General features: G+C 35.5%; 1 protein-coding gene across 1 annotated transcript; it reads right to left on the minus strand.

Moving 5' to 3' along the window:
- Window positions 1-4500: 4500 nt before the first annotated feature.
- On the minus strand, window positions 4501-6009 carry LOC113305888. The gene has a single exon (XM_026554880.1). It carries the CDS (start codon window positions 6007-6009, stop codon window positions 4501-4503), a length of 1509 nt encoding a protein of 502 aa, XP_026410665.1.
- Window positions 6010-21439: the final 15430 nt, after the last annotated feature.

The following is a 21439-nucleotide window of genomic DNA, read 5'->3' on the forward strand; positions in this document are numbered from 1 at the left end:
TATTTGCATGGCTACTGGTCATCAGTATAACTATAGTCACGCTTTTTGTTACCCTGTAGCCATAGTGCACCATTTGGTTATGAGTTTAATCCTAAACCCATCAAATGTAGCCATAGGATATCATTTGGTCATAGTTTTCAGTCTAATCCCATCACATGTAACCATAGATGCGCATATGGCCACATTCAATAATTATGTATGTGTCGAAGGTGTAGGATGGAAATATACACACACCTATTAATCTGTGACGAAAAGAGAATTTATTTAGCCACGTTGGTTTGGTTGTGTCCATAGCATATTGTTTATTAGACACGCATATACTAAGAAATGGACACATTTTATCAAACATGACAAAAGATTGTGGTTACACCATTTTATTTTTTAGGAGGATTATGATATGGCTACACGCGAAAAAAAATTGTGACCATACCGTCGGATCCATTAGACACATGAGATCGAATTTTAACTTTTAAATTACTATCCATGGTTGTTACTGAGTCTTTTCTAGGCCTAATGCTCCTAGTCTTTTCTAGGCCTAATGCTCCTAGTATGCTTAATTTTCAAGAAACATATGTCGGCGTAATGTTTTATGCTTGTTCATTGCAATACAGAAACCTCAAGCTCTGGTGTATAGATGGATACATTGCAAGTGATTGTGGTTTCCAAGGGAATTGCAATATAGAGGTTGCAGCTGGGTTTTTGTGAAAATAAAACATTTATAGTGGAGTTCTATTGTGTTACTTTCTCTTAGAATTCCCGATATACATTATTGATAACCACGTCAAAATCCAAAATGGGAAACCATATCTTAAACTTTCCAGAGAAATCCAGAAGGGACTGCAAAGGATAGGAGTCATCTGTGAGACCAACGAAACCTGTTTAACTTATCAATTCACAAAAGCTTGTATATTTTCATCCAGTATATTTAATGAAATTTTTTATTTCTACAACCAATATTTTGATTTACCTCTTTCGAAAAGCAAAAAAAAAATTACATCAAACTGATATTGGAGCCACACTCCAAAACTGCAATTGCAGAAGCAACACATTTCTTTTGCTCTTTATATAACAAGACAAAACAACCCATAATCAAATTCTTGATATTTTAGATGCAGAGTTAGTGTCCTACAATCCGAATGTCAAACTTATAAAGGCATCTGATGGCATAAAAATGACTTCGTTAAAGCTCAGTGACAATGTACAGTGTTGAATATCCACAATGAACATGCAACAGGAAAATAGGGTTCTGAGTTCAACAAAAACAAGTAAGAAAGAACGAGAGCACAACAATTAATACAAGGTGTCGGGCCAACTCAACATAAATTGTGGCCAAAACATATTACAAAGAGGACGTTCACTAGATATGGGGAATTCTCTGTCAAGTATGGTATTCAAAACGGTTGAGGGTTCAAATTGAAACAAGGAAAATCATATTAAAATTCACTATTTTTCACACAGGATACACAATACAAACTCCTCACACAATCAAGTGAACCGCTCTATGTAATTCACTTAGGAAAAAGCATCAGTCCGCGTCCAAATGCTTTCATCATAAATTGAGAACCATAAGACCTTTAGCACCATCGTTTTAAATGCTTGTTTTTGTGGTTAATGAACTGGAATTTCCATCATATATATACATGGTTATGAATCTAATTTGGATTACTTGGAATTCAATTTGACTGCATGCTTTGAGTAATGTTACGAAGTATATGAAATATTTCTGAAACACAAGTACAACGTGTAGGCTAATTATAGAATGAAAAGCTAGACTTACAATAGATGCCGATGAGCGTCTTTCTGAGTTATTATATGATGGGCCATCAGTTTGGGAAATTTCTTCCTTTCTTGATGGTAGCTTAAAAAGTACAATGCCAAAAGCTTAAACATCACTTTTTATTGTAGTCTGCCCTTCATTCTGAATATCGGCAAAAATGATAATAGTTAGATTGTAATCAAATGAAAGTTTTTGTAGACATCAAACAGGTCTAAAGCGTAAAAATGTACATTCACTTACTTTGGAGCCAAATGACAAAACATCTAACTCTAGTGATATTAATAAAGAAAGTTCCAGAGCATGCATTTACCGACGAATACAAAAAATATAGTTCATTATTTAAAACATACAAGTATAAGGAGAAAAATAAATTGATTCATACTTGATCACGAAGTGTCTCAGGAACACGGTAATTGTCGCCATGCATTTGCTTTCCAGGCCATTAATCAATATCTAGACAGAACCTATGGTGGACATAAGTAACATTCATGACCACTACATTTGTTGCTAAAATTACTTAAGCTTAAGGACCAAAAATTGAAGTACAATCATGTCACTAACTGAATAACCACAAATTAAAGGAAATAAAGTGACGTACCAGCGGGAGCGTGTCATTTTGGATTGCGTATAAGTAAACCCCAGCAGTCAGTTCGGAAGTAATCATTTCGGGATTCTTTACCCAAGTTTTGTGGATCTACAGACGACAAGACATTATCATTCATAGAAAAGATTACTGTACTGAATTCATCATCGTTTCCATCATCACACGCATCTCTATAATTTTTGGGAGGTGCCACAAAAACAATAGACTTTTTCTTATCTATCTGGTCTTTGACATAAAATACCTGCCTAGCTTGTGAGGCTAAAATAAAAGGATCATTTTTGTGTCCCAACATAGTAAGGTCCAATATTGTAGACAAGAGCATCTTTTTTGACCCCACGTTTATTATCAACCCAATTGCACTTGAACATATGAACTTTTCTTTCACAGTAATCTAGCTCCCATATCTCTTGCAAGACACCATAATAAGAGGCTTTACCATATGTTACGCCATCATCTCTAGATATGTGCATGTCATTTTCCGCGAAGTTAACCCCACTATTCTGGTGAATTCTACCATCACGGGATCTTGTGCGGAGTAGATATCCATTGATGCGATACACAGTGTATTTCGTTACCTCGTAGTGTGGGTCGTGTGATATCTATCTTAAGTTCTCTGAGATACTTTCTTTGTCGACTGCCAACTCTTTCTCAACATGAAATTCATTATTAGGATGAACCTTGACTTTATTAAAGGAATATAACACATCAAACAAGACACTCCATCTACAACCTATTACCTCATTTTTTAACCAATCGCCAAAAGAGTTAGAGTGCTCTTTCTCCATCCATGCTCGCTTTTTAGTAGAATATTTAGTTTCCAAATAGAGCTTGTGTCGGCTGGTATGTATAATAACCAATGTTATTATATTTTGTACCAACAAAAAAAGAAATACAGGAAAATAAACAAATTAATACTTACTCTATGTAAGGATCAATTTCAGGCTTGTTCTGCATTACATAAAAATGTGCTTGTCTCAACTGTTCAGGGGTAACTATACACGGCTCTTCAGCTGATAGCGGTTCTCCCTCCTGATATGTATTATGCCTATCCAATGGAATACCAATTGTCCCGATGCTTTTATGGTACTCACAATATATCTCAATCGTCTCTTCTGCAACATTCTATTCGGCAATGCATCCACACGGTTGATTCTTGTTCAGCACATGCCCCTTTATAACCTTCATACACCTTTTCAAAGGATACATCCATCGAAAGCAAACCGGACCACATAATTTCACTTCCCTGGTAAGATGTACAATTAAATGAATCATGATGTAGAAGAAGGATGGAAGAAAATACTTCTCTAGTAAGCATAACGTCACACAGATATCCTCTTGCAATTTATCTAGCTCTTCCAACTTGATTTCTTTGGCAGATGTTGATCTGAAAAAGAAACAAAACCAGATGATAGCATATCTCACAGGTGTAGGCATAATTGACCGAATAACGACGGGCAAAAATTGTTGCATAAGCATATGATAATCATGTGATTTAAGTCCAATCAGCTTACGCTCTTTTAGGTTCACAAGGGTGGAAAAATTCGAACAATACCCTTCTGGAACTCTTAACTCGGATAGTGTCTCCAAGAATATGTGTTTTTCTTCAGTGGTTAATGTATAACATGCTGCGGGAAGTATCGTTCCTTTGTCATCTGTCTTAGGGTGTAACTCCGAATTTAACCCCAAACGCACCAAATCCTTTCTGGCGTTTAATCCATCTTTTGTATTCCCGTTGTGCAGCAACGTTCCAACAATACTTTGTCCCACATTCTTTTCGACGTGCATGAAATCAATACAATGTTGGACAACATTATAACACCAATATCTAAGTAGTCGCTGCCATATGTTGTACTTGCTCCAGTAAGTGGTTTCCCTGCCTTCCTCTTCCTCACCTGACCTACCGACTTCCTTTGATATTTTTCTGATGCGCTTAATTTTCGTTTTTCTGATGCGCTTCATCTTTCCACCTTTTCCAGGTGTAGCCTGCACGTCTTCCCCTTGAGTATCTATTTTTCTGATGCGCTTCATCTTTCCACCTTTTCCAGGTGTATCATGCATGTTTTCCCTTTGAGTATTCGTCCCCTTCTTTCCCCATAAATTCTTTATACATTTTACCTGCTCATATTTCTTCCCCGGTCATTGGTTTTGGAGCAGTCTCCCACTCTTGTTTTCCGTCAAATGCCTTCTTCTGCCTTCTGAATGGATGCTCATAGGGTAAAAATCTTCTATAACCAACATAAACATTCTTGTTTGAGTCATGAAGCCTAATGCTGTGAGTTTTTTTCCGACACACCACACAACCATGATATCCAGCGTAGCGACAACCACATAGTGTACCAAGAGCAGGATAATCGTTTATCGTCCACAAAACAACTGCACATAGAGTAAACATTTCTTGGGCATATGCATCCCATGTTCTCTTTCCCTTCTCAAATAAGAATTGAAAATCTTTAACAAGAGGTTCTAAAAAGACATCGATGCTGTTTCCAGGAGCACCGTCTATAAGTAACGACAACATGATGAACTTTCTCTTCACACACAGCTCCAGTGGAAGGTTGTAAATCACAACCAAAACTGGCCATACACTATGATGTTTGGTGCCTGTGTTTACATCAACTCCATCAGCCGAAACAGCTAACCGCAGATTTCTTGGATCACCTTTAATTTCTGGGAAATTTTTATCTATCTTTGTCCAAGCATGTGAGTCTGCCGGATGACGTAAAACATCGTCTTTGTTTCTAGTGGTATGGTGCCATATCAAATCTTCTGTTGTGGGCTTCAATTGAAACAACCGCTGAAATCTTGGGATGCTGTCTAAGTACCACAATACCTTTGCTGGAACATTCTCGTACACCTTACCATCCCTGTCAACTTTCCATCTGGGTGCTTTACAAGTAGGACACACTTTTTCATCCTTGCACTCGTTCCAATAAAGAATGCAGTTGTTGATACATGCATGTATCTTTGTGTACCTTGAACCCATTGCTTTCAATATTTTCTTTTCCTGATATGTACTCCTCGCCATTAAATTACCTTCTTTGGGAAGCATGTCCTTTAACAAGGGTAACAATTCATTAAAAAACATGTTCGATGCACCGTGCTTACTCTTCAACTTAAACAACTGCACAATTGCAGACAACTTTGTGAAGTTGGGACATACTTCGTATAAGGGATTTTCAGCATCCTCAAGTAACTTTTTAAACTTTATAGGGTCATCTGCGAACTCTTCTGCAGCCTGCATCATATCTATAGTGTCTGGAGCATCAGTGGGAGTTCCCATTCCAAAATATTCGTCTGGAGCATCAGTGGGAGTTCCCATTTCAAATTCAGCGTGCATACCATTATTGACGTTAACCGACCTACTACTAGTTATTACCTCATCCTTTTCCCCATGCTTACTCCAAATAGTATATGTTTGATCAATTCCATTTACGAATAAATGATCTTCTACGTCGTCAATTGAGCATGCACAGAGATTTAAACAATACGTACATGGACACAACACAAGAAATTCATCATATGTCTCACCCTCCTCCTTGAGATGGTTGATAGCATACCGCAGACACGCCGCGACTTCTTCTCTATAGCGTTTCTTCGTTCTATCAGTACTCATCCAGGATTTATCCATTCTGAAACGTAAAGAGAACCAGTAGATCAATTACATCAGTTGCACTCCAATGAAAGCAAAACTGATAAATCAATTCAGAAAAGCTTAGTGATGGACACATTTTTGTGACCGAATTGTCCTCAATTTTCAGTATTGTTGGTACTCGATTTTCTACTTATTATGGTGTCTTATGTGTTTGTAGGTATTTTTGGAAAATAAACATTGCTGGAAAATTCGGCTCGAAAAGTTCGTATAGGCACCCGGAGGACACATGTTATTCGGACTCTCAGTTTTGGATAAGGGGCACCTAACTGATAAGGGGCACCCCAGGGAGCCAACTGCTAATCGCACCCCATTACTGGTTAAGGGGGCTCCATCTTCTTCCTTGATTTGAAAAGAAAAATTGGCGGGAAATTTGGTTTCAACGGTAAATGATTTATTATCTTTAAGATAAGAATATCTTCTTGCATTACAAACATGAAGTTTTGAAGAAAAAGGAAGTTATCTTGTATTAGACAAGAAAGATATCCTTAGAAGATTTTATCTTGGATTTTATTCTGCGAATTAAAGAAGATATGGGTTTAGTAAAGACATATATAGAATAAAGAGAAGGAAAAATTCCTGAAGATATTTTTAATTAAAAAGAAGAAGATTTTGGAGTTATGGAAGAATATATTTGAGTGATGTGTATTTGTGTGTATAAATAGAGAGCTAGAGAGCACATTTGGGGGGAGTTTGGGGAGAGAAAAGAAAATCACTTCTTTAATAATTTTCTCACATTTTCATCATTTGTAAACCACTTTTTGAGCCATGAATAAATACTTTAAGTGTGTTTCGACGTGATGAGCTAATCCCCAACACTGGGACGACGGAGGATGGTAAAATTATTTAATTCTTTTTAAGACTTTTGCATTAATTTTAATTGAAATATGATTTGAATTAATTGGTTGTCATTTAATTTGATGAAGTATGCTTAGCTTAAATGTTTTGATACATCATGCTTAGGATTTACAACTAATCTTTCGAGAATCTACCTTGGAAAAATCAGAGTCCATGTTAATTTTATTTATAAAGCTTTTATTGTTGAGAATAAATAAATTGAACCCTATGTTATGAATTCGACGAAATCCTAGTCCCAGCATCTCTCTTCATCCAGTGACAATATTTTCTATATATTTTTCTTTTACTAAAAAATCTTTAAATTTAATCTTCACAAGTCCGAGTGAACGACAACCTTTCTTACCACTATCTAAAATTCGATCAAATTTTTGGCGCCGCTGCTGGGAACTTGTTTATAGATTTGTTTTTAGGTTTTATTTTTATTATTTTTGTTCTTTTTTACGCCTTTTGGTATTTCTTGTTTGTTTTCAGATTTGGAGCTGAGCTAAAGAAAAAGGGAGAAAGTCCTAAAAACAAAAGCGAAACCAAAGAAGGAAAGAAAAGAGGAATCCAAAAGGAGTGAAGAAGAAGATTTTTTGTATATAGATATTTTATTTTATTTTTAGAAACTGTAAATAGAGAATTAATTTTTGTAATTTTTTATTTTTGGACCTTTTGAACTTTATTTTTGGAACATTGGACATTATTATTTTTGAAACCCTAAGGAAAGGTTTATTTGAATAAAACTGTTGCAGGGAAGGACGACAGTTACGATACTGTCTCGGCCCCTCAGGTTCGTACACTGACATTGGAGTCGGTGGCCTGAGTCGACTTCAACGGTTCATCGCCCGTCTGGTATGGGAGGTAAGACTCTATCCACCTACGAATCCCCTGTCAGTGGGTTTTATTTTGTGTTAAGAATGTCGAACTGGTATTATAGTATCCAATACAACGAATATCCGACTGAACAAAATGGACATTACTACTTTGACCATAGTGTGAATAGTGATTGGAACATCAACCTATTGAAATTTTCTCATACCATGGTGAGCCCAATTACTATTCGCACACCCCCGGGTTATACGAGCAAAACGATCCTCCTATTTCTCTAGAAGAGTCTCTCAAGAGTTTCAATGAGTCAACACAGAAGTTTCACTTATTTATGAAGGAGACTTATAATATTCCGCTTCCAGAAGAGTCCGTAGAGCAGTCAACTAAGATGTCTCTAGAAGAGTCCCTCGAAAAGTTTACTGGAGTACAAATAGGATTGTGGAAAAATTTGCTCAAGATAGTCTTAAATTCCAATCAATATCATCCTTGAAAATAAGGATAGTTTTCACATAATTAAGATGACGAGGTTAGAATTGGTAACACTACTTGTTTAGATGAGGTTCGATCATTTTCATATAATGATGATTATGATGAGGATAGTATTGATGAAGAATCTGAAATATGTAGGCATAGTGATCAGGAATTTGTTACTCCGGTTGAGCTTTATAATGATAATATTATTTCTGGTACAAATCCAAATAATTTTAATAATTATTCACCTGTTCAAAAGGACGAGGATTTGACTAGAAATATCCCCGTTTTAGACGATGTAGTTTTTGCTTTTCACGAAGCCAACTAAGGTTTAGAGGAACGAGTTTATTTTGAGTCTAGCGATTTAGAAACAATAGTCTTAGACAAAGAAAGTGAACTCGTATAGATGAGTGAGGATGAACCTGACTTAGAAGAATCAATTGACAATTTCCAGGAATCTGATGACCTAGAAATTAAGGAAGTTGTGACTAGTCTTTCTAGAGACACTGAAAACTCTAAGTTTGGGGGTGATTATCATTCTATGTGTGCTTTAACTCTTAGAAAGGTCCCTCACTTGGGACTTGATATATGTGCCTAAACCATTGTGCCAGATTACCGTCATACTAGCTCTCCCGAACCTAATAATGTCCAGGAAGAAGTTCAGTTGTTAGAAACCCATCCTCTGGTTGATGTGGTTTACCCAGGCTATGATACCCAGATTGATTTTGTTTTCCCACCAAAACCTTTTATTCCAATTGTGGGAACGTTTGAATTTAAAATGTGTCAGTTATTGAGTTTTGAGACTAAACCTAATTACTTTAGGAGATTAGGGTCGACACATTTTTTTAAGAAACACCACCACTCTCATTGTGGTCAGATGTGTGAGTCAAATCTGATCGACTTAGAGGATCCCCAGTTATTCGGGTTATTATTATGTGCTTCTAAGTTTTTATTTGAGTTTTTCCAGACTCTAGAACCTGAACATTCAGATCTAACTTATGAGGAAATTCAACCCATGGAAATATTTTATCTAGACCCTGTTATAGAACCTGAACATGAACCACAGCTAGATGTAGTTGTCTTAAACAGGAAACTAGACAAGGTTGTGTTGTATTTGTTAATTTCTTGGCATGTTGCAGATTCCTTTTACTTGTGATAGCTCTATTTGGTTTTGGTGATCCGCAGTTATTCCGGCTATTACTTTATGATTCTATAAGGTGACTGATCCTTTCTTGGTCTAGATGAAGACGTTAAACTTAGCACTTCTTGGGAGGTAACCCAATCATGCAATACGGTAATATCTTTCCTTAACTCTTTTGCTTCAAATGGTAACAATTTCTCCTTGTTCATATGCTTTTAGTTTTATCTTTAGAACATTGAGGACAATGTTAGATTTAAGTTTGGGGGTATGGGAGAAACTTTTTAGTTGCAATAAATAAACTCCAGAGCCTAGAAATTTATGTTTATTAAGGATGGCACTAACCAATCTAAGTGGATGGAAGCATCTTGGTTATAGGAGTTGAGGAACCAATTTGATTAGATGGAAACATCTAAAGAGTCTATTCATAAAAGCACAGAGCTCAGGTGTTAGAATTGTTTTTTTAAAAAAATGGTAGTTTCGTCATATCTCGTTGAATCCTTTTCACCTTTTGTTTTTATTTTTTTATAAGTGATTGGGTGAAATAGAGTGATTGAGATACAAAAAAAAAAAAAAAGAGACCAGACCATCAGACCGACCGTAATAAATTCAATAAAGTCGACCACTGGAGCACTTGTATGTGCCAGTTGTGTTGACCTGGAGTTAGGGTTATCACCCGCTGGTTCCCTTGTATATGCCAGCTGTGTTGATATTAGTCAGACCAGTATCTCAGTCCATCAGGATAGGTTCACCTTAGTCAACATCAAAACCATCTATGTTTTTCTCTACATCCATCTTCTTAATCTTTCCATGTGATTGGTTGACTTCGGTTATGATGTACAGAAATTATCTGAGTAGAGCTCTGTCACTTATATGAATTTTAGTATACTTGAGTGCAAACTCGTGTACAACAATTGGAATTTCGCATCAGGGTACTTCCTCCTATAGTCAATGAGAGTATGCCAACCAAGGAGATTCTTTAGTGCCTTCCAAGGTTTTGCGTAGATAGCTAGGGTCCGGAGTAAAGGTTTTGTGGGTACACTTCTGGTAAACCCTCCGGAGACAACACTCATCCGCGAGGGTCACCTAGCGGTTTAACGGCTTGCTGCACGTGCTAAGTGTAGTCATTTTTATTTTTCTAGATTAGATTTGCTCGAGGACTAGCAAATAATAAGTTTGGGGGTATTTGATAGACACATTTTTGTGACTGAATTGTCCTCAATTTTCAGTATTGTTGGTACTCGATTTTCTACTTATTATGGTTTTTATGTGTTTGTAGGTATTTTTGGAAAACAAACATTTTTGGAAAATTCGGCTCAAAAAGTTGGTATAGGCACCCGGAGGACACATGTTATTCAGACTCTCAGTTTTGGATAAGGGGCACCTAACTGATAAGGGGCACCTCAGGGAGCCAACTGCTAATCACACCCCATTACTGGTTAAGGGGGTTCCATCTTCTTCCTTGATTTGAAAAGAAAAATTGGCGGGAAATTTGGTTTCAACGGTAAAGGATTTATTATCTTTAAGATAAGAATATATTCTTGCCTTACAAACATGAAGTTTTGAAGAAAAAGGAAGTTATCTTGTATTAAACAAGAAAGATATTCTTAGAAGATTTTATCTCGGATTTTATTCTGCGAATAAAAGAAGATATGGGTTTATTAAAGACATATATAGAATAAAGAGAAGGAAAAATTCCTGAAGATATTTTTAATTAAAAAGAAGAATATTTTGGAGTTATGGAAGAATATATTTGAGTGATGTGTATTTGTGTGTATAAATAGAGAGCTAGAGAGCACATTTGGGGGGTGTTTGGGGAGAGAAGAAAATCACTGCTTTAATAATTTTCTCACATTTTCATCATTTGTAAACCACTTTTTGAGCCATGAATAAATATTTTAAGTGTGTTTACGACATGATGAGCTAACCCCCACCACTGGGACGACGGAGGAAGACGAGTGTCGTACATGGGTAAAATTATTTAATTCTTTTTAAGACTTTTGCATTAATTTTAATTAAAATATGATTTGAATTAATTGGTTGTCATTTAATTTGATGAAATATGCTTAGCTTAAATGTTTTGATACATCATGCTTAGGATTTACAACTAATCTTTTGAGAATCTACCTTAGCAAAATCAGAGTCCATATTAATTTTATTTATAAAGCTTTAATTGTTGAGAATAAATAAATTGAATCCTATGTTACGAATTCGATGAAATCCTGGTCCCAATATCTCTCTTCATCCCGTGACAATATTTTGTATATATTTTTCTTTTAGTTTAGTTTAAAAAATCTTTAAATTTAATCTTCACAAGTCCGAGTGAACGATAACCTTTCTTATCACTATCTAAAATTCGATCAATTAGCAATTAGCAATAAATATGTTTCATTCCAAAACATTAGTTATCCCCTGACTTGACAATTTAGACATACAAGTCTTGAAATTACCAATAAATTCAGCACCATTTGAAACATAAAAAATCTATATGGACAAACATGGCAATAACAGATGAAACAGGCTATATGCAATTTCCCTCATACAAACCCATAATCACACATCCAGTATTAACTCAGGAAATTGGTCTAGTACTTTTAGTATATTGTGTCATTTCAAGTTTTGGAATGACATATACCAAATCCAGAAAACTCAATCTGGAGAAGACGGGAGCAAACTGAATCTGGATGATAATAAGACAAATTCTAAGTGGTACTATTTATAATGCAGAGAGTTTGAACTGTGGCCAATTCATAGTGCAGCAACGAAGATGAAGGGTTTGTATGTCAGTCGGAGTTAGGATATTTCGCGAGAATGAATTGCAGCAGCTCTAGGGTTAGTATGTTTGTTAAATTAGAGTCAACAGTGATCTGTGCAGTCGGAAGTTAGAGTCAACGGTGTCATTTCACAAACCCATAATCACACATCCACACAAATCCATAATCAAAATGTCATTTCCAGTAAGTACTCTAATTGATTAACTTAGCAATATCAGATCATAAGTAGTATGTCCCTAGTTTTATAATTGACATAGTTGGCAACTTTTATATCTCTGGGAACTCAAATCTTCTTTCATTAGACAGATGTGAAGTCACATCAGTCGAGAAAGAGCTCTAATGTTCATGAAGAATGATTTTACAATGACAATGAGAAATAAGATACAACAGGTACTAGCAGTATTATTGAGTCAAGAAAGAGCCACCTTTGTTTTTCTTTTCAGTTAACTACAATTGATTGCTCTTGTACAAAGCTGTTCAATCCACTTACGAATAGCATGCGATTTTCCCGCAAGAATAAATCCAAGAAATTAGTTAAATCTCCATGCTCTAGAACTAACTTTTCTAGAACCACAAGGTTAAGAATGGGAGTTGAAAAGAGTGTTGCTGATCTTGATGGTTTAAAAGGTGCAGACACACACACACACTTAACTATACACTTTTATCTCCAGTGAAAAATGAGCAACTAAAGAGTTACCTAAAGCAAAAGGCCAAATGTTGATATCTAAGTAATAAAGCATACAATAAAATGTGTAGGGATGTGGAGTTACTACTGCATTATTGCCTTTCATATCATACTAATAGGTAATTTTTCTTTTTTCTATGGAGAAAAAAAAATGAAATACTTAACACTGGTGCATAGTACAACAAGGCTTGAAAACATACCTATAAGTAACTTTGAATCAGTTTTAGTGATTCTTTAAAAAACTTCGTTCTTTTTGTGGCTTTTCTCTCCTCGTCTCAAAGTGCTGATTTAGTAGAAATTAGATCCAGAAACAGCAAATCCCTGAAGTCTCGATATAGTGGACAATACTGTGGTTGAATATAAAACAAGCCACCATTTAGATTTTAAACATTTGCCAAAGAAGAAATTGAGCTATCAAAATTGCAATATCTGATTGGCTAAAAGCTAATATTTGCCACATTGAATACGTTTTCTGTCATTTTATAAAGTTTATTGACATGGTTTGTTGTATCTTCTGTGTCCGAAAGTTGAAAAACAGCCACGTTGAGAACATTTGATGTGTCTTTGGAAAGTTTTTAGCCACGGTGCTACAAATTCTTAGTGGCCATAACTTAATAATTGGCCATGTAAAATTTTTTATCACGTGTCCGAAAATATCGATGGCCATGGTACTATAGATTAAACGTGACTACAAGTCATGTATTAGCCATGTTAAATTATTTTTCGTGTGTCCAAATGATAGAGATGGCCATGGTTAAGAAAAATTAGTGTGGATGCAATTCATGAATTGGCCATGCTAAAATGAATCTGCATGTCCAATTGATGACAAAGGCCACAACTATAATAAAATCCACGTGACTTTAAGGTAAAATTTAGCCATATGTAATCAAATTGTGTGTCTGTAAGGATCCTATAGCCATGGTGATAGTGAAAATGCATAACTACAAAAAAAATAATGAATACCATATAGACACAATTATAGAGATATGGCCATGGTAAATCATATTTTATATCCAATCAAAGTTTATGTATCCATACAGGTACCTCTTTGTCGCGGCACCTGATGCCACATTTTTGGAGTAAAACAAATCCATGACCCAAAGCCTATGGACACGGTGATTAAGTGTGGCCAATGTGAAGATTTGTACTAGTGATATCACTATCATCGCATCTATAATGTGTCCAATGGAGGAGGAGAAACAAAGACTTGTTACCTAGATATTGACGCCCCAAGGGTTCCACAAGGTTCATGCTTGAAAATAACTGATTGTAGCATGGAGGAACATGATCCTACTACGAAGTTTCAAAAATTTTCTTTGCGTACAAATTCTTCTTCAAAAAGAAGGTATTTCGAAGTATCGGAAGGGACACCTAGAAAGATTCAAAGAATGGATGTGGCCTTAGTGGATAGTCCAAATACTTCATCTAGGTTTATTCATGGACCTGCAACAACCATTTTCGAAACTTGGACTAATTCTACAATATCAATAAAGTGATAGTGGGAGGTGGGCACCTCTTCCTATGTAAAATTGAGACTACCTCTATTTTGAAAAGGGTAATATTGGCGCCTCCTCTTTGGCTTCCCATACTTCCCATCTGTTAGGGAAGTATAATATGAAATTTATGAGAATGAAGACTTAACAAGAAAAGGGAGATGTATATTGAAAAGTGAAGAGGAACAAAGTAAAAAAGAAAAGAGGGTTTGTAGAGAAAGTGGCATTAAAGGAACAACCACAAACTTCTAAGATCAGTAGAAAATGAGTATAAAAAGGTTGATACACTGTGGGATTTACTGAGAAAAAACAACAAAGATCAGACCGGAGATTCATATCAAAAAGTTATTTCAGAAAATAGAGTCTTTAATATATAGGATTGATGACTACAAACAAAGGAGTGGAATGAGAAGAGAAAATTGCAAACATAAAGGTCAGAAAGCACAAAAAGGGAAATGACTCTAGTATTGGATTGGTAGCGGTATGGAAAGGGGAATGATCTAGGATCCGGATTCCTAATTCCAACTAATTTATTTTCAATTACCTTAGCTTTCATAAAATATATGTGGTGGCTTCTTGTACTTCTTTTGTACGAGTCAATGGCAAGTTTCATAGAAAAATCAATACCAAAAATTCGAAACACTTTATATCACAAGCAACATCATCTTTTGACGCATGAATTGAATCAAACTCTCAAACGATATCTAGAGAAGCAATAGAAAGGTTAAGAAAATTGCTGAACACTTGCAAATATCTCACAAAGAAGGAATAGAGGTGAACTTGGATGACCAAGAGTTGGAACATATCACTACCGTCGCATCTATAATGTGTCCAATGGAGGGGAATAAGTAAAGACTTTTTACCTTGGTTGATATCATGGAAAGCACATCCAATCGTCCAATAGATCTTGACGCCCCAAGGGTTTCACAAGGTTTATGCTTGAAAGTAACTGATTGTGGTATGAAGGAACATGATCCTACTGCAGAGTTGCAAAAATTTTCTTTGCGTACAAATTCTTCTTCAAAGAGAAGGTGGTTAGAAATATCATCCGGAAGGGTCACCTAACAAGATTCTAATAATCGATGTGGCCCTAGTGGATAGTCCAAATACTTCATTTAGGTTTATTGATGGACCTGCAACAACCATTTTCGAAACTTGGACTAATTCTCTGACAATATCGACAAGGGGATATTGGAAAGTTGGATCCTATTCCGATGTTCAATTGAGGCCACCTCTCTTTTGAATTTCCTTCTGCAAAGAGTAATATTGGCACCTCCTCTTTGGATTCCCATACTGCCCATCTGTCAGAGGAAGTAAAATATGAGATTTATGAGAATGAAGACTTAACAAGAAAACGGGAACATGTATTGACAAGTGAATAGGAACAGAGAAAAGAGGGGTTGTAGAGAAATTTGGGTTAAGGAAAAATTGGTAATAGGGAACAACCACAAACTTCCAAGATTAGTAGAAAATGAGTATAAAAAGGTTGATATAGTGTGGGATTTGCTGAGAAAAGAAAACAACAAAGATCAGATCAGAGATTCATATCAAAATTTTCTTTCAAATATAGGATTCATGGCTACAAACAAAGGAGTGGAAGGAGAAGAGAAAATTTCAAACATAAAGGTCATAAAGCACAAAGAGGGAAATGAATCTAATATTGGATTGGTAGAGGTTTGGAAAGGGTAATGATCTGGGATCTGGATTCATTTTCCAATATTTGTCCCACCTTTAGTATTTTCGGTTGGCAACATATTTTCGTTCCTTGTGCAGGCATATCTAATGTCATCCTATATTCATTTTCCCATTCTCTCTCATCTTTACTCCATCTCCTGTCTTTCATTACTACAAACTCTACATGTTTCAGTCTAATCCGTCTAATCTAAAATAAAATAAAAAACGTGTAAGTATTACTCAACAACTCCGTTAACTATCTATCTGGTACCTTTTGGTCTTTACTCAATATTTCCATTAAATATTTAATTGGTACCTTAGTATCTCTTCAATTAAACCTTTAAGCGTTTCCTGAGTGTCAAAACCCTGCTAGTCTATATGGTTACTTTCACCATTCCAACCTCTTTTCCTATACTTTGTTATTTCTTCTGTCTTCACCCATTTTGTTGTCTAGATCTCTTCCTTCAATGAATTTATGTTCGATTCCTAATTCCAAACTAATTTCTTTTCGACTTCCTTAGTTTCCATAAAACAATTGTGGTGGATTCTTGTACTTCTTTTGTACTAGTTATTGGAAAGTTTCATAGCCAGATAAAATGCAAAAATAAAGCAACACTTTATATCATAGCGACATCATCTTCTGAAGCAAGAATGGAATCAAGATTTCAAACGCTCTCTAGAGAAGCAACAAAATGGTTAAGAAAAATGCCGAGCACTTGGAAATATCTCACAAGGAAGAAATGGATGTCCAAGAGTTGGACCATATCAATACCGTCGCATCTATAATGTGTCCAGCGGAGGAAAAAAAACAAATACTTGTAACCTTGGGTGATCTAATGGGAAGATCATAAAATTCTCCAAAAGATATTGTCGCCTCAAGGGTTCCACAAGGTTTAGGCATGAAAATAACGGATTGTATTATCGAGGAGCATGCTCTTACTGCGGAGTAGCAAAATTTTTCTTTGCATACAAATTCTTCTTCAAAGAGAAGGTGGTTCGAAGTACCGGAATGGTCACCTAACAACATTCAAAGAATATAGGTGGCCCTAGTGGATAGTCCAAATACTTCATCTAGGTTTATTCATGGACCCGCAACAACCATTTTTGAAACTTGGGATAATTCTCCGACAATATCGACAAGGGGAGAATGAGAAGTGCGCACCTCTTACAGTGTTAAATTGTGGTCACCTTTCTTGAAATTTTTTACTGCATAGGAAAATATTGGCACCTCCTCTTCGACTGCCCATAATGCACATCTGTTAGAGGAGGTAACATATGCGATTCATGAGAATGAAGACTAAAAAAGAAAAACGCATTTTGATAAGTTAAGAGGAACAAATTGAAAAGAAAAGAGGGGTCGAAGAGAAATTGGGGTTACAGGAAAAATTGGTAATATGGAACAACCACAAACTTCCAAGATCAGTAGAAAATGAGTATAAAAAGGTTGATATATTATGGAATTTGCTGAGAAAATAAAACAACAAAGATCAGATCCGAGATTCATTTTAATATTTTCTTTCAGAAAATGTAGTCTCTAAGATATGATTGATGGCTACAAACAAAGGACTAGGAGGAGAAGAGAAAATTGCAAATAAAGGGAAGAAAGCACAGAGGAAATACCAAGATATCAAAGTGAAAGTAAATAAGATGTAAATTTTATTAACTAAGAGGAACATTCAAAATCTAATCGAGTCACTTGGAAAAAGAATAAACAATTGAAGGAAAAGTAAATTGAAACGGCTCATAAAAAAAAACGAAATGGTTTTGCACTGCCCAATATTCTGGTTGCATCTACTAATAAAGGAAAAGGTAAGGCAATGATATCAACAAATAATCAGTCGCATCATTGGCCAATTGGTTTCGGTTCCTCATCTGGTGGAGGGGAACGAACGACTAATATCTTTGTCCCACCTTGAAAAGATGAGGGTACCCAAATATACCTCAATATAAAACTTTTCCACCTACAAGTCATTTCTCCGAAAGTGATTGTCTATGGACCGAGTCGAGAAAATAAAACGAATTGTTTCACACTTCGTGTGATCGCCTATGGATACAAGATCGATACAATATGACAACAAGATAACTTGTGTGATTGACTGCAGATTCAAGATCGAGACAGTACAACAACGAAGTATGATTACTTGATAATAGGTTCGGACTTAACCAAACACTATAGGATTGTTATCAAGTAACTAGGAATTAAAGTTTGTGTATTTTACTTCTAATTATAATAAAAACAATTATAATTGCATAAATAAAAAAGTAAAAGACACAACAAGATTTTGTTAACGAGGAAACCGCAAATGCAGAAAAACCCCGGGACCTTGTCCAGAATTGAATACTCTCAGAATTAAGCCGCTACACAAAATCTAAACCAACTTCGTATAGTTGAGACCAAGCAACTAAACCTATAGTTCACCTAGTTCCCTCAGTATCCCTGCGCCTCCAACTTGCAATAAGTCACACACTTGTAACAATTCCTTTGGTTCGCATTCCAAACAGTAAAGGAACAACAAATCTGCTCGGAACAACTCTTTTCAAACAACGTGATATGAGTTTGACAAAAGGATCTTCCGTTTAACCAATAAACTCCTTTTTCATGTTCTAGATCAATCTATTCAACAACTATGAAAGTAATTGTTTATACTATGCAATCAATACTATGAATCACAAATAAATGTATTGATGTCGATCTACGCAACTAATCAATCTAATCTATCAAAAGATAAACCGATTATAGTTGTATCCCCAGCTGATCAAGTTTTATGCACACCAAAGATTATGAACTCAAATAAGAAATCTTCTTTGTCTTCAAATCTTCCTAGATCTTCAATAAACAACTGCACACAAACAACTTGAATCTTTAGTGATCAATCACACACAGAACGGAGTCTGTTAACGATGTATTATCACAAGACGTCTTTATATCTACGAACAGTCTAAAGATCCCCGTCGATACTTCGATCTAGTTTGAGTGAATCTTATATCATAATAGAAGATTCTCAAGCATAAACAAACTAGGTGAAATCAAATTTCAACAACTGTTAGTCAATCAAATCAATCGAAAACTTATAATAAACTGCAATTATCTAGTTTCCCACCAACGGTACTCGTAGAGCTTCTCAATCCCAAAGAAGTCTTTAAAACGAGCGGTCGTAAGAAATTTCGCCTAATTAGGGTACTTCCGTCTCCGAATAGACGGCTCCACTAGTAACAACACAACTAGGTAGTTTTGCTGGCTCTGGAGATTAATTTTCTTGAAATGCAAACTTCAATATTTATAGATCAACGAAGTTTGGACACCAAGGAATTTCCAATACCTAATATTCTCAAAGATATGCAATAAAGCCAAAATCGGTTTTTATAAATATCGATCATACCATCTCAGGTGATTACTTAAGATTGGTTTCACTAATAAAAGTAATACCGATACATAAGTCAGGCATTGTGAATAGTTTTACCAAGATACATAAACAAGTTATGAGCGGTTATACTAAACACACATATTGGTAATCCAAAGATTTGCAATGAATAACAATACCAATAAGCCTAGCGATTTCCCTTTCGATTCACAAAACAAGTTTATGAATTGTACTTCCTTTAAACGAATGTAAAACATTGTTTCCTAGGACGAAATCTTCACTCATACCCATACATAATCACAATAGCGTTCATACGATTATGTCGATGTCTTATACATGCAGTTCAAAAGATAGGCGTTATACTTCGTATTATAATTCCTTAATACTAAGTCTAGCTAGAGTATAATCATTCACAGCTTCACAGTTATGTTTTCAATATAGCACAACTTGAAAGATATGTTAGGAATGAAACATTTCAAGTCAAAATATTACTAACCTCAAGAGGAAGAATGGTGTCGTCGATGTAGCTCTTTACTTCTTCACATTCTTCAAGTCTTCGAGTAATACTTGTAAGTCTCACATCCTAATAACTTTCTAGCTAACCTATACGAAGGTGACTCTAGTAAATAATCAAGTGACTCTTTATATGAGTTTTGATTCACTAAAATATGACAACCAAACTTGACATACCAACGCTTGGTGGGTTCAACCGAGCAATGCTCTAACACACCTAATAACATCTCACAGCCTTTCAATATTATCCCATGGCATAATGGAAGTGTAAGCACGGTGTGACTTTTTCTTTAGTCAAGTTAGAGAACACATGTTTATTAGTGTTGCAACTGTTTATTAGATGCTTTAAAAAAATGTTAGTTAGCAAACACCGCCTAGTCGTTAGTTTATGTTATTCTCATTATACGAGTTTATAATGTAGTGATCTGGGTATGTTTGTTGTTGTCGAGAAGCCTTTTACAATATAAAATATTTTTTGTCGGTCACTATTTGTAAGCAGTTTTTGTTTAATTTTTTTTTTACTAACCCCCGGCCCCGACCCCGACTAAATAAGGTATATACTTATTTCTTTAATAACACATTAAAAAAGACTTCAACTTAGTTAAATACTTTGAAAAGACTGCAACTTAGAAAATACAAGAAAACCAAAGTTTGTAAAATAAATGAAATAGAATAACATACAAAAATAAAAATTTAAAAATAAAAAAAAATAATGAAAATTTATTTATTTTTTTAAAAGAGAAAAATAATAATGAAAATGAAAAATGTCCTAATTTGTAAATCCAATACATAAATCAACGGTTGTTATAAAACGATATAACATTCACTAGTTAAGGTTCCTACAAAGCCTTGGTTGGTAGCTTAGCAACAAGCTCGACCCCAACACCCTTTTGAATAGAAACACTCAATTTATAAAAAAGAAATTTACCTACACCACTACTAGCTTCATTACTAACTAAATAATTCTTCAATCTCTTAAACAAACACAAAGTATCACCACTAAGCTCCCCCAATGTCCAGAAAGCTAGAACACCCAAATCGTAACCGTGTGATACATATTTGTCTAGATATTTAGTACGTTTGCGTAGTAAAACATTTGAAATAGTTTGTCCCGGAATAAAAACGCGGATGACATGAAGGGTGAGACACACAAACATCCTGGTCATTCTTCCAATTATAAACAAGAACATCTGCAGGGCGCAAATATCTATTGTTATCTGACAAAAATCCAAGGGCCACTTCTTTACGCGCAGGCACGCCAGCCTTGTAACAAATGTCAGCAATTACATCTCGTATGAGATCATTTCTGAACTTGAGCCCCACATCTTTGGAACAATGAAGTGCGCGATCACTAAAAATATCCATAGGTCTATTACAACTTGAGCAAAGGCCACCTTCGAAAAACAAGGGAATGCCAAGGCGGCAACAAACTACGACTCTACATTGTCTTGGTCCGAGGCACTTATTCAGACCACTAATGGGTACAGCCAAAAGATAATCTTGTGCATGCTTAATACAGTTACATTTCCACATAATGGAATCTCTTGCAGACATTGAAAATTGGATGGGGACTTGCTTCTTAACTGCATCAAAATAAGTAACTGCCATGGAGTGCATAGTTGGGGGGAGGG

Source organism: Papaver somniferum, chromosome 8 (genome assembly GCF_003573695.1).
Source record: "Papaver somniferum cultivar HN1 chromosome 8, ASM357369v1, whole genome shotgun sequence".
Taxonomy (NCBI): domain Eukaryota; kingdom Viridiplantae; phylum Streptophyta; class Magnoliopsida; order Ranunculales; family Papaveraceae; genus Papaver; species Papaver somniferum.

What these genes read in the sequence shown, in the direction of transcription:
- LOC113305888 (XM_026554880.1), bottom strand. Translation starts at nt 6,009, where the DNA reads ATGGATAAATCCTGGATGAGTACTGATAGAACGAAGAAACGCTATAGA.